Raw genomic sequence first — 14581 nt, 5'->3', positions numbered from 1 at the left:
TTTAATCTTTGCTGTATTAAGAACTAGCTGCCAGTTCTCAGATTGCAGCTGTCAGTTGAAGATTAACACTGACAAATTAGACAGGAGTTCCTCTACCAGCATTTTTGAGATCCGTACTCTTCAATGTTTTCATCAGTGCTATACTATCTGGAATAATCTGCAGCTAACAGAAACATAGGAGAGTTAAACAGTGAAAGGGACATGTTACTAACGCATGCCAAAATGGATCACAAAGTAAATCAACTCAAATCAAATGTACAGAAAATCATTCCTTAGGAACTAAGAGCACTGACAATTAGCTATGGACACAATCCTGAAAGGCAGCAAGTGTCAAGCGTCCAGAAGCCATTACTGGGAGTGAGATCTAGCAAACCCAGTCCTGAAAATGAGCTACCACTGAAACTCTGACAAAAGGAATGAATTCTTATCTCCTTGGCCATGTAAATACGAGGAGTAAAGAATATCAGGAGAAAAACAATTTCACTCCTATATATGGTGTTGGTTAAAACACTAGGATAGTCTGTCTGGCTCTGAGGACCATAATTTTAAAAGAGGCTTTTAAAACAGCTGGAGAAAGTGCAGAGGATTGTGACTGAAGTGACTCAAAGACTGGAGAAAATGACTTACTGTGCAACTGTCGGGGTAAGTCCAAGTTGTGCAATACCACTGGACAGAGACAGCCCACCGCATATGCCAGCTGAGCCTGCTCCAGGACCAACTGGAGCTAATTAATGTGGCCACTCACACAGCAGGCTGATGCTGCTGCATAGCTCCTGAGACCAGAGGTTGTATCTTTACACAATGCTGCTCTGTAACATGAAGACGCACCCTCAAATAACCCAGTCTTTTAATTTATTTAAAAAAAAAAAAGAAAAAAAAAAAAGAAAAAAAAGGGGAGGCAGGAAAGAGTGGTTTGTTTTCTATGTATGAGAACTTTTGCAGAGAGGAAATAAAGAGAAATATATATGGTTCCCTTATCTTGTGGGGAAAAGCATCTGAAAAAATTCATGACTGCAAGCTGAAGCCAGAGAAATTTCAATTAGAAATGAAGAGCAATTTCAATCAGGAGAATGACCACCCACTAGCTTCTTTAAAAAAACAGTACTGGATTCTCCTTACAGAGGCCCATTGCATTAGAAATAAAAATGTTTTTCTGTGGATACACAGTTGTTTATTTCTTCTACTCCTAATGAAGCAAGTACGTTTATAATAAATAACTGTGCCTCCTGACAGGTCAGCACCTTCAAATGACAGTGTTATTTGAAACACTTACCTACGTTTCTACTCCTTTCTCTTCAAACTTGATACCTACATTTCTGAGGTAGCCTCAAGATGTACTCATTCAGGGAACAAGGTCTCAGCAGTCCCTCCTCTAAAGAATGAAATTTTACCTCTCATTTCACGAGCAACCGACCCTTATTATCTCACCAGGACAAGTACTGGCACTCTTCTTAACTAATGACTCAATGTTGCATCCTGATGGCATTTTTAGTTTTAGATCTGACAATAGTGCAAAAGATAATAGGACAAATATATAATGCAGCCTCTTCTAAGGTTGTATCTTCCTTAAAGCAAAGAGGCAAAAGTCCCATGATCATTATTTCAAAATATGTCAGTGATCCCAATGAAAATAAGACCGATTTCCAAATAGAGCTGTGCTAAGGAGAAACTGAACAAGTTATGAATGTAAATGGCATTGTTAAGATACCCCACATATTCAGATATCAACCATGCAAATACTCACCAGTTTGTGATGGCAATGGGAAAGTGCATCCAGGATTTCATCTACAACTCGGTCAGACAGAAAAGAAGCCACTGTCAGCTTTACTTCACTGTGTGAGGATTAAAAATGAGACAGAGAAATTTTTAATTCACGCAGGAGAATTTTGTCTTTATTACACGTTCAACAGTGCAATGATTATCCATGGTGCTGTCACTTTATTTGTAGTAAAACATTACAGGGTGTCAGGATACATGACTGCAGGTTTCAGAAATAAACTCATGAATCACACAATAAACACAAGAGCCTCTGTACCATATTTAACCTGCTTCTAACATTTTTCTAACAGCTGAAATGAAAACAACTGGGTAAGAGAGCCGAATAAAAACCACATGTGAAACTCAGTAAGAAACACTCTGCCACTGAAGTCAGAGAAACACGAATCTCAGATGAATGGGATTAGGACAGTGCTGCCTGTTTAACACTGCTACACTGAACAACTACAATCCACTCATTTCCTCAACTCCTTTTTGTGTTTGTCTGCCAGTTGAAGAACAACTGTACAATGCTGGTTCTCCAGTCTTTGCCATCACAACTTTGCTTCCTCTTTTTGCTCTAGGTAACCGCTTTCTGTCTCAAGAACTTCATGTCAGCCATTGCCATTACACAGACGTACATTGAACACCAACACACCCCGTACACTGAAATGAGGTTTCACTGGTAACTTCCTATCAAGGAAATGTGTACCTTGAATGGCTCCCTCGGCGTCCCGTCTTTGGCCACAGTACAAAAGGCTCAGTCTGTGGAGGGCAGCTGATTTGCAGCTGACAAGCACGTACGCCTGAGCTGCAGCCCAAAGCTCCATCTCTCCTGCCTCTACGGTTTCAAGGCCAACTGCTTCAACTGACGCTTGCCAGCAAGTAGCATGATTTCGTTTTAAAGTTTTTATGTGTGGACTGAGTTGCACTGGATTAACAAAGCTACGTCTATCTGGGGCTAGCACTACTGCTGCAGAAAGCCTGGGGAAAGAGGTAAGAAACTCCTTGGAAAAGCAATGCAATTCACAGGGACCTAGAATGGTGGCCAAGCCACGGTGGGAAGAGAACGAGAGTGAAGGGATTTCCCTCAGTTACCTACATATTAATTTCAAGTAACATAAGGCAGGAAGGGTGACAGTGTGGCACCCTCACCCCACTGACAGTTGCAGCTTCTACATGTGGAATGGGGAAGGGGCACTATTATTGTCTCAGGGTCAAGATTTGTTTGACAGGACTAGAGGACTCAAGTGCAGAAAACTCACTTCCCTGAAGCATTTTAAACACTCTGAAGGCATAGCTAAAGTCTTTAACACCTTTTCCTGCCAATCTTGCTGCACTCTGCAAAACTAATTTCTAAGTCTTACTGTTTTCTTCTTCTGCAAATATATTATCATCACAATGCAAAATGACATGCTTTTCCATCAAGCAGAAAGGATTCCTTCGCCAAATGACGGCAACTGCAAAGGTTTAAGTACAGGTCAACCGCATTATACTGCATAAATATATTCTCTAGTATATATTTAATATGAAAAAAAAGATGCAGTAAAAGGTCAGGTAAAAGGCTCTTTTTTTCCCCCCTTTTTTTAAAGAGCGAACTAAGAGTTGTTTAGGGTAACTATTTCTGCTCCAGGTTTGTGGTTTGAATATCCAAGTTTCCATTTTTTAAGTATGTCTGTCTGCTGTGCACAAACAAAAAGTTTTAAAGTGATTGCTACAGCTACAAGACAAGACCAAATGCAGCAACAGAGAAAGCACTGTTAACTCTCAAAGCAAATAAGTGCAATTTCCTTCTATTACAGTAATTCAGTGTTACCTGAGAATATAAATAGGTTTAAAAAAACATATCAGTCATGAAAATGTTATTTGTGTACCATAAACCAAAACTCTTACTAAATAAAACAGAAGCACATGCATTAATGATCAAGTTAACATCCCTGGAGATTCCAAATATTTGAATCTCCTGAACGAAGTTCACCAGACCTGTAGAACAATTTCCTGCTCTTTGCATGCCTTAATATAGTTTCTTGTGAGTCACAAAAGCATTCCAAAAATCTTCTACTACGCAAACATACATACATGCAACCCAAAATCCAAATTCTATAACCAATTTTGTTAGATTAGCCTTTTAAAGTACCTAATTTTATTGAGGATATCAATTCCAGATTGCTCCAAGAGGACATTTTTCACAAAAGTGCGTGGGATGGAAATCTTCTCAGTGCTAGCCTCAATCAGATCTTCACGGATGCGAGCTTTCTTCATTACATTTGGGCAAAGGTTTTCTGCTGCATCCACCATAGACTCAAGGAGCGTCTGCAGCACAGCAAGCAAAAGCTAACATCAGATATTGAGATTTTCATTAGCTGGAAGATCACAGCATTATTCTGGTGCATAGCACTATGGCACTTTTAGACTTGTAATTTTCACAATTTTTCTTCCTAATTTCCAATCCGTTTTGCAATCTAGCTGCAATATAAAAGGCATTTTACAAAATAAAGCTAAGGAGGAACAACATACTTGTTTTGAAAATGACCCACAGCTGTACTTGTTTGCCTTTTCAAATGTGAAACATTTACATGTCTGTGTGTTTAACTGTCAGAACAAGAAATAAGCTTCCCTTGTGCTCCCACCACTGCTGCCTCTGCATGCTGCAGAAGCAGTGGATGTTCTGCTGCAGCTGCCTTTGCTCTAAACTGTGCCCTGAATCATCAATTTTCATCAATGCTCGACTGCCAACTTGTAAGAGGCAGTATATGAAGAAAAGAGACTCATGAGAACTTGGCATGCTGTACAGGGCTGGAATATACTAGCCAAATATTAAGAAGTAGCTACAAGTATGATTTGCAGTGGGCATACAAGCCTTTACTATATGGATCTCATTTACATACATGGAAGTCCACAACGAACCTTAGGTGCAGTCAACAATTTTTATTCCTTTTTAATGAGTGATCAAACCCCTGAACCAGGACAGAAGAAAACCATACACGCTCCATGTATAACCCCCCAACTCCCTCAACTTTCTTTTTCTTAAAATAAGGTCTCCTCTGCTGATGGTATAAAGTCAACTCCTTCCCTCTTAGATTTTCTCTTAGAAAAATCTTTCAGATATACCTCAATGCTATGAAGTTATGTTATGAAGCCCGTTTCAATTGCATTAGATTTATCTCCTATCTGTGCCTGTGAGAAAAGGTAATTCTGGTTTAAATCCTGTTTTATCCACCTACTGGTTTCTTTTCCAAAGCCCAGCTCTGACCAGAAGGCTAAACAGCCCTCACTACAGGCGCAGGTGAGGGCTCACAGTCCCTCACATAATCATCCATGTATGAACTTGTGTCACGAAAAGTGCAGGAAAGCTCTAACGTACACACATAGGGATCACGATGACACATAGAAACACTCCTAGTGCCCTATATCACTGAAACATCTTCCCTCTAATTGCTTTCAATTTTCGTGTCCTACCTAAGGTATATAGGTATAAACAGGTTTTTATATAGGTATAAACAGGTTTATACTTATAGGTATAAAACAATCAACTAGTCATCTGGAAAACTACATTTTAAATTCATACTGTTTTATCTACATGCTGATATGTACCCTATGTACAATAAAACAGACTTATTTGTACACACAAAGCAGTATTTTCTGACAAGACTGGAAATTGTTCTTTGTCCCAGCAACTCAGGAAATCTATTTTTCTTATCTTCAGAAAGCTGTTCAACCATCAATTAATTTCCCATCAAATAACTTGTTTCAGAGATTGCAAGAGATCAAGGCTCATCAGCACGAGATTTGAAAACAAACTCTCTATGTCCATTCCCAGCATGAAGCGCTACTTAGAAAGATCAGTAAGAGGATGGTTATCTCCAGTAGCTGGTCCCTCTGCACGCTGAAGCTGTCAGACTGCTGCACTCCAGTGACCGTGGGGTCTCCTCAGGCTATGGTGCTTCCAAAGGGGCAGGGAGAATAAAGGCACTGTCCTTGGTTCACGCTTCAGTGTATGTGCAAGACCCGTTTCCCCCAACTTTGAATCCTCTAAACAAGTGGGACAGGCAGCAACTATTAGAAGACATCAGATTTTTCAACATATGCTATGTCACATGCAGCTTTTGAGCAGTTTTTTTAAAATCTGAAGGAAGGTCGAAAGAAGAGAGTAACAGGACAGAGCCCAGTTTACTGAAATGGGCCAAGTTGTCTCCAGTAAGACTGAAGGTTGATAACCAAACAGAAAAAGGTACTTACAAATAAAAAAAGAAACAAAATCATGGTTTCATTGGAATGGTATAGTACGTAAGCCTAGCTCTAACCTAGGTGCTTCTAAATTGTACAAAAATAATGAACTGCACCCCTTGAAAACTAGGCCGATTTCCTTTTTGTTCTCAATCTCACTCCACCTGTAAGTGACCTCAGGCTGAACTCCATCTTATCAGAGCTTTTTTCTCTTTGCTTAGCCCTACCATAACTGGCAATTTTCATATGTAGACACTGAGTAAGAAACAAAACCGCCATTACCGCATAATAATTTTAATGATTCAAAGCAGCATCTTTCAGTCTGTAGCTCTTAACTGACTGATTTTTCAGTGTAGATTCACGAGGACAACACAGCAGCATGAAGCAGCCACAGCATACAGGGAAGTCTGACCTTTACAACATTTGATTTACAGGTATATGGGACAACTGCCGTTATAGCTAATATGGAGCTTGTTTCTGGGTTCCCAAGCTCTCTGCACTTTAAGGACTCCTCCTGCACTCTCTCCTTCAATCCCCAAACAGATCCTGGAGCTGTAACACCAATGAAGAGCCTTTCAAGCCCCTGTGGCCATATCCATATGGAAGATGAAGAACTTCAATGGTAGAGACAACTGAGCCAGGTAAACTACTAATGAGAATTTCTGACACATCCATTTTTTCCCATAGCATTTACTCACTGGTGCAACTGTGTAGTCTACCTTGAAAAATCACACTCAGCCTCCCAAGAGTTACCGATGGATCACAATCATAAAAGGCTTGCTATGTTGAATTAAAATTGCAGTCTAAGCATGGTCTTTCAAAATAGATCATGTGAAGAAATGCTGCGTGAAGGTGTCAGTGGGAAGTAGGAAGAAAGACTAAAGACCTTACTTGAAAATTTCAAAATTAATTTTTACTCAAAATGCTCAGAAAATGTGCAATTTAAAAGTTAAATAGAGTTTGGGTCTCTTCTTTAAGTGCACAACTGAACCTAATTTCTTCAGAGGTGGATCGCAACTGTTGATTTCACATGACTATTATCATATCTACAGAAACCTTTTCCCGCCCCCTACTTCCACCCCAAAAACTTTCAGTGATGGAAACTCACAGCTGCCAATATTCACTGTGGAGGGGCAAACATTTCAGTCACAAGGCCACAAGTGCCAGTCAGCAGGCGTGCAGAAATCAGAGAATGAAGTCCTGCCCACAGGACAGCCCATAATGACTCTTAACATTCAGGACAAAGATACAGTGAGTAAAAGGACTGGAGGATGATGATATCTAAAGAAAAAGTGGAACAGGTGATGGAGCCAACAAACCTGTTGCACTAGGATGGAATTTAGGAGGAATAGTTCTAGCACTCCTGTCCTTACAAAACAATCTTTTCTTGCTTAAGCACCATTTGTCTTGCCTATGATTTTCCCTTGGGCCTCTGCCGACCAAATAAAGCATCTCTGGGTTCTGTGTGTCCACAGTGACACCAGCAGGAGAAGAGAAATGCAAGGGCATTGCTATAATTTCTCCCTTGGCCAACTCAACTCACTCCAAGATGTTGCTTTTCCTTATCCTAACTTCTTCCTTCCCCGCCCTTCCCTTCTTTGAGGTTAAAAAAAAAATCTTCTATTTGTCTGAAGAGCATTCATTGACTTTATCCAATTTTCAAACACTGCTTTCTAGAATCTGGCTTTGGTTGCTATGGAAGCTAAAAATCAAAACTTCACTTACAGCACATAGGATGTTTTTCCCCCAACAATTACAAAAAGAACTGTACTTATGTAAGCTCCCTTATCTATCTTCACAAATAATAAACTGCATATGATGTTCTGAATTGACCTAAACAACTGAGGAAAAAAAAATCCTAATCCATATTCAACATTCTCTCCTCCATGCAAAGTACAACACCATAGAACTTAAAGGAAAACCTTTCAGCCTTGAGTGTAAAATTAATAAAAATAATGAGTGTTACAATATACAAAGAGCATTATGACTTTATAGTTTCTTGTAAGGCACTTAAACTGTAACGCCACACAAATCAAAAGTAAATGTAAAAGTTAGAATGGTTGAGCTAAAGTGCTTTTTGCTGTAAATGTGGAAAAGCATAAATGGAAGACCCATTATCTCAATCTTATGCCAGGAACTATAAATAACATTCCAGATGCTGAAGAGACTTTTTTTCCCCCCTTCTATAAGACTCTCCAGAATGTACAGGATTTTTTTAAGTGCATGAGCCCTGCACGAAGGGCTGACCTGATTATTCCAGTCCCAATAATAGTCTAGAAGCTCCACTGGGAAGAATCTTGTGGATAAATCACTTTCATGTCTGAAGAAATCAAAAAAGTGATAAAGAATCTTCACCTTATTTTATATAATGGGGAAAGGGAGGAAAATACTAAAAATTCAGCACCATTTTCCTCCTCATTAACTTTTTAATTTCGAAAAAGTAATTAGTAATGTGGTATTATTATTGTTCTTCATTATGTTCCCACTGACCGAAGCATTTTCATGTTGTTTCAACTGAAAGTTCAGCCTTCACTTTCAGATTCTTTCCTAAGTTTAAATATAGCAAAACACAGGCAAGGTAGCTTAGTCATAAACTTAAGTTGATCTGAATTGCCTCAGAACCATATTCTTAAATTCATCAGCTTCCATACAGATCCCAAAGTTTCCCCACCTTGACTTGTTCCTGGACTGATACCTTTGCACATGCTGTATGGATGACACTTCCTTGCTTATTATACAGTAAGATCTAACATAATTGAAGGAAGAAGTTTCTGAGCAAGAGCTGTCTGAACCCACAGGTGAGAATATTTACAGATCAATGACATCTATTTCAAGAACTGAAGTTTGACAGGCAACTTGTGAAAAGATTTCCTGTAAAGCTGCCTGTACTAATTCTTGGGGCACTTTCAATACATACAAGTTATCCAAACCAAACAGTTAAAGCGGAAATTCCACACCAGGTTCAAAAATGGTCACTGGGATAAAAATTCTGCAATGGAGTCCACAGAAAAGAAGCTTTCACTCCAGTGGGATACCTTAACTAGTGAGTACTTTTCTCCAGGTCCTTGAGAGATTCCTTTATTAGGGGCCTAAGGAGCAACTGATAAGTCCTCCCCTTCTAGAAGATAAAATAAGATGATAATAAACAGTATATGTTCCTTCTGCCCACTGCAAATACTAAAGCAATTTTTTTCATTCCAACCGGGCAAGTATCCAGATAATAAGGCACAAAGTTATAAGAAACTAATAATGAAAAGCTAGCTTATGTACAAATATACTGAGAAGTAAAAAAACAAACAAAGAAAGTGTGGCGCATTTGCATTTAGCAACAGAAGATCTCAGATTTAGTTATTTCTGCATGTGAGAGATGGTAATACATCTATATCCACAGACCTTAAGTTGCTCATCCACAACCCTTGTGACTTCTCCAGCCATAGATTCAAGTGTCTCTTGGATTGGATTGGAGAGTGAACCATTCACTCCTGCCCAAGAAGCTCCACCAAGGTGATACAGATTTGGTAAGAGCTGTAAGACAGAAAGAATATCTTCAGAAAGTAGGCTCATCACTACCTGTCTTCAAATCCGGACAAATAGGAGGAAATCTCTCTGCTCAATCTTTATAAATTAGAATCGTTTTGTCACTTTAAATATTACCTACAGCTGATTATCTGAAGAAAATACTCTTTTGTGACACATCGTTATTTTAACTCCCCAAAAAGAGAAAAGCTGCAAGCACACACTGAACTGCTCTCAGTACTACCAGTATGCTGGGAAAGGCTTACTGTTTTGGAGTTCTTAGCATCCCGCATAAGCCGTTCTGCAGATTTGACATCTTCCTGTACAGCATCCACACCACAGTTTCTTAAAGAGTTGAGATGATCTTGCACTTTTACACATATTCTGTCAATCATCTACTTGAACAAAAGAAATAGAAAAGATAAAACATCAGAATGATGGTCAAACACATACTGAATTCAATCCAGGTAGCAAATCAAGAGCAGCGTGATGAGATTTGTAGTGACAATGTAACAATCTGGAAATGCATGATCAGAGCTTGGAGGTATATCAATGCTACTGAAGGAAAGCATTATACCTCATAAAGACACACCTAAACATTGGAAAAATAAATAAAACTTTACCATTAAAAAACCAAATGTTTTGGAATATTTCTGCCACAGTTACCTCCAGGATAACTACAAATAACCAACAAGTTATCCAGTTCAAGTGTTGTTCTGTTTTTTGGAGCAAGTTTAATACTGAAAATAACCTTCTAACACTTAGCTCTGAAGGTCCCTGAATTGTTAAGAAGCTCAGACAGTAAAAGAAAGCTCTGTCACTATCCATTCAACCAACACCAATAGAGATTTCTCCTGTCTAAGCAAAATGCAATTGAGCAGGCTTCTGGGATATTCTTTCAAAATGTAAATATTCCTAGTTGCAAGTGACCTATAACTACAAAAGCAGAAGTCTCCATCAGACCTTCCACAGTGGGATAAATTGAACTTAATCTGCATCTGCAACACAATTCATTCAACATGCTGCAAATACAAGGCAGGTGGTATATCTGTATCCTTACAAGACAAACCAATAAGAATGCCTGACACATAGTCAGTTTTGATTAAGATATACGGGGCAGGGAGATATAGTAGTTAAAAGTCTTTATCAGCCCACATAGCATTCATTAGAACTGGTTATTTGACATTTTGAAGCAACATATGAGTGCATGTGTCATCATCATATAAAGTCTAGAGTTCTAGCATCTTATATCATTAGCAATGAGAACTGAAATAATTTCACAGCATGCTCCTTTTCTGCTCCGCATGACTCTTCCTCTTCAAAGGGTTTTGGGTGGTTTTTTGTATAAGTACAAAAAGCTAATTAATTATTAGACAGTGGAAAGTCTCACTGGGACATCTGGACTAAAAAAAAAAACAACACTCTGGGAATAATAATGCAATTCCACCATACTAACTAGAGAATCTTTTCCAGCTCTCTTTTAAAGCTGTTTTTAAAATCCATCCTTATTGTACACAATTTAATGTAGAAATGAGTAATTTTACTCTACTTTCAAAATAACAATAAATTACATTTACTGAAACCTGATGTGTGCGTGGTTGGACAAAAGCACTACTAAAACCACTAAGTTATAAAAAGATCTAAACTTAATTCATATGGAGATTACTAACTTGGGAAAAAAAGGTGGCATTGGAACAGATAAATTACTAAAATAAAATAAAGTGATGCTGCTCTTGCGGTTTTTAGTAGCGGTACATTTCCATATACCATTTTCTCTGTCGAGAGGTTAGAGTATAATTTCAGGTTTTAGTAACAAAACTCTGTCCCATTAAATTTTAATAACACAGGTAGAAAAAGGGCACCTTGAATTAAGATTCACCAAAACAAAAAAATGCAAAGAACAGAGAGAAATTTCATTGACTCGGCTGAAAAGCAAAACAGGTATTTCTCTTCTGTTTGCTGGAGTCTCCCATTTGCATGGGAACACAACTTGTGCAAACAAACATGGAAGTCAATTTAAAACAAAGGCCATAACACGTTTTATTCTGCTTACACCCCCTTGCTTCAGTGGTGTACTAGAGCTGAAAACAGCCCTGAGGGGTACTGGCAAGAAATGCACTAGAACAGAGAGAACGGTAAGCTACCACAGAAAATGCTTGTAGTCCTCTCAAGAGAAAGGGAAAAAAAAAAAATAGAACAACATGTGGCATTTAGGAAACCTGGTGGTGGATGACAAAACAGAAAAGCTTTCCAGCTTCACGCAATATTTTGGGCTGTGTTAGACAGGAAGCCTTTTAAGCTCTCCGGACTATAAAAAGCACGGAAGACTTCTATCTTCCTTTGCTCCCTCCCTCTAAGTAAAGCTTCCCATGATACCCACTGTTCTGAAGGTGTAAGGCAGATGACGACTTACTCTCTAAGACTATTTGCTCTGGTGGTACCTAAAGGCATGTTTACATGGTTGCTCAGTACTAGGAACTGACTCAGACACCAGAATTGGCACAGCCTTATGATGCTGCTTGTCACACTGATGAGAGCCTGCTGAAAAGTCAGACTCCTGAGCACGAATGAACTAAACTGTTCCGGGTTCCAACAATAGTTCACTCAGAAATAGCTCAGTCTTTCTCTACACAGTACTACTATACATAAGACCTCCCTCTCACAAAAGCTTTTTTCCCTTCCAAAAATATTATCATTGATAATTATTATTTCTTGGGAAATGAAGCATCACCCACGAGGCACATCTTGCTTTAAGCTACTCTTAAAGTAGCTTGCTTTAACAGAACGAGACAACTCTGTTCCCAGGCAGGTTTTAGACACCAAGAAGTACAGTAAGGAACAAGTTCTCACCTGCTGAGTAGTACTAGTGACAATGCCTTGCTGCAGCCGGTACGCTTGCTCCTGTAGGTACTTTCTGGTCTCGTGATTACGAAGCAAGTAGTTTTCTATCTAAAAAATAAAGCCAGATTAGGAAACTGATTCGACTCTTCACATTGTAATTTGCTTTCAATTTTGCTGCCATATCAGAAATGGGGACTGACAGGAAAAACTGCCTAAGTATTTGTTTGTTATCTGCAAACCTTATTCTGTGTGTCTCAACGCTTAATAATCACATTGGCAAATATTCATTCACTCACAGGCTAGTGAAACATCATTACACACTGTGCTTTTGCCAGTGTTTTCTGAATTAGTCTTCTATTTCGAATGATTGAATAAGTTACGCTGACAAAGGAGTAGATCCCGGTTTGAGAAATATTTGAAGGGAGTCTATCCATAAAGTGTTGTCATAGAGACCATGATGACACAAGATAGTCGATTCATTTCTTTCAGATGCATTTGGCCCGCTGCAAAGACACAGATTTAAATAGCAGTATGGTCTGGAGAGAAGATAAAATATCTAAAAGTGCCTAATTGATACAGGAGCCTCAGTTCAAAAGTTACTTAAGGCTAAGCAGTACATAAGTGCTCTTCAAAGACAAGTGATTCCCACCCACAGCTGCTGGTCACAGCCCACTACAACTGTCACCAGCTGTAAACGCCTACCATCAGCCAGCTTAATGGCATATAGAGTAACCCACTAACCTGCCTCTATCAAACTTAGTCAAGTCAAAAAACCCTACTAGCAAACTGTTTAAGGTTCATCAAAGGTGATGGATCTGGTCTGAAAGGAAAAGAGGGGAAAAGCATGGGTGGAGTGGCCAGCAGGTTGTCAAGCAGAGACTAATAGGGACTGATAGTCACCTCTAAACCTGCATCAGCAGCAAGAACTGGAACAGTCTGACCATGCCCCACAGTAATGCAGGGTTTACCCAGTTTGTCCACATTGTACGTAAAGCATGCTGCAAAGATACCGGAGCTTGGGAGGTTAGCTATGTCCATCTGGTGCTGGACCAGGGCCAGAAGCACTCTCATTGCACTCAAGCTGTGGTGTGCTGAAGCTTACGGACTCTCCTGAAACGTCAGTCAGTTCAGATGTCCCAGCACCAGGCATGACAGCTCAGTCCATGCGGGCAGGCATTCCTGTGTGCATGGAATTAGCTGCGTTCACAGCACCAGAGACTGTTACCTTTTTTCGGAGTGAACTTCCTCATGTTGTGTAAAGAAAGCCTGAACCACACATGTTAAAACAAACTCAGGGCCAAACAGTTTTAGCAGCTATGAAACGAATAAAAGAAAATGATCTTTGTACATAATGCCTAATTAACACATAGAATTTAAATCCCCGTGGCCAGAAGCTTCACGATAGTTTTTTCAGAGATGCTAGATACGAACCTATCTACAATTATATTAAACAAGATGTAAGAAATATGTCCATCCCCCATGATTCAGATTTTTTAAAGCACAGAATTTAGATAATTTTCATGCATCAAAGAAAAAGGCACTAACTACCAGCACTTTTCCCTGTGAGAATCACTTTACTGAAAATTTCTTTACTAATAAGGATCATAGATATTTGCTTTTTAATCACAATTATCTGTAACAACTATTTATAAGTTTTTATGACCTTACCCTGGCTGAAGGAAAATTACTCATTAAAGAGATGTGAACTGTACGCTTTCTGATCAAGCAGGAGGCTTATTTGGAGCTTGCAAGATTTACTACATTAAAACTCAGCTGGGAGTTTTATAACTCATGCAAGTGGAACAGCTACAGATACTGTCAACACCTCTTCATCCAAAAGAACATATTGGTGCAGTAGTTTATTTAGGGCAACATAGTGTGTGAGTTTTATATGTGCAATATAAAACACAGGCAGTAAGTGTTTTTATCCTCCCCCAAATTAAAGAGCATCCTTTGTCTTGTACAGCACTGACTGCACTTTTTATGCCAAAATAAAAAACGTATACCAGTAATTCTATGCACATGGAAATACACACAAGCACATATGTAACAAACGTGGCAGTTTCTAACTCTCCCTTCCATAGTTATGCATACAGCAATAGAAGGCCTAGCTTGCACTTAGTTACGACTTTTTGATACTACACCATTGCATTCCATCGCACTTCACTCCAACCATTCTTTGGAATAAAAAGCATTACATGCTCTTGCAGCACTTGATTACCACGTATATGTCCATGCAAAT

The 14581-nt window shown here is 39.1% G+C and overlaps 1 protein-coding gene across 4 annotated transcripts in view; it reads right to left on the bottom strand.

The window, feature by feature from the left end:
* Window positions 1-14581, bottom strand: part of CARMIL1 (capping protein regulator and myosin 1 linker 1) — a 198133-nt gene that overhangs the window by 47319 nt on the left and 136233 nt on the right. For all 4 annotated transcript variants that reach the window (XM_075142229.1, XM_075142227.1, XM_075142228.1 and 1 more), the window contains 5 exons: window positions 12349-12447; window positions 9765-9893; window positions 9376-9507; window positions 3893-4068; window positions 1745-1832 (listed from right to left, as the gene is read on the bottom strand). In XM_075142229.1, the coding sequence (XP_074998330.1) occupies window positions 1745-1832; window positions 3893-4068; window positions 9376-9507; window positions 9765-9893; window positions 12349-12447 (624 nt within the window). The remainder of the gene's footprint in view (window positions 1-1744; window positions 1833-3892; window positions 4069-9375; window positions 9508-9764; window positions 9894-12348; window positions 12448-14581) is intronic.

The sequence above is a fragment of the Calonectris borealis genome, chromosome 2 (genome assembly GCF_964195595.1).
Source record: "Calonectris borealis chromosome 2, bCalBor7.hap1.2, whole genome shotgun sequence".
Lineage (NCBI taxonomy): Eukaryota > Metazoa > Chordata > Aves > Procellariiformes > Procellariidae > Calonectris > Calonectris borealis.
The sequence above is the reverse complement of the archived record's forward strand: the minus strand, read 5'-3'. Positions and strand labels throughout refer to the sequence as shown.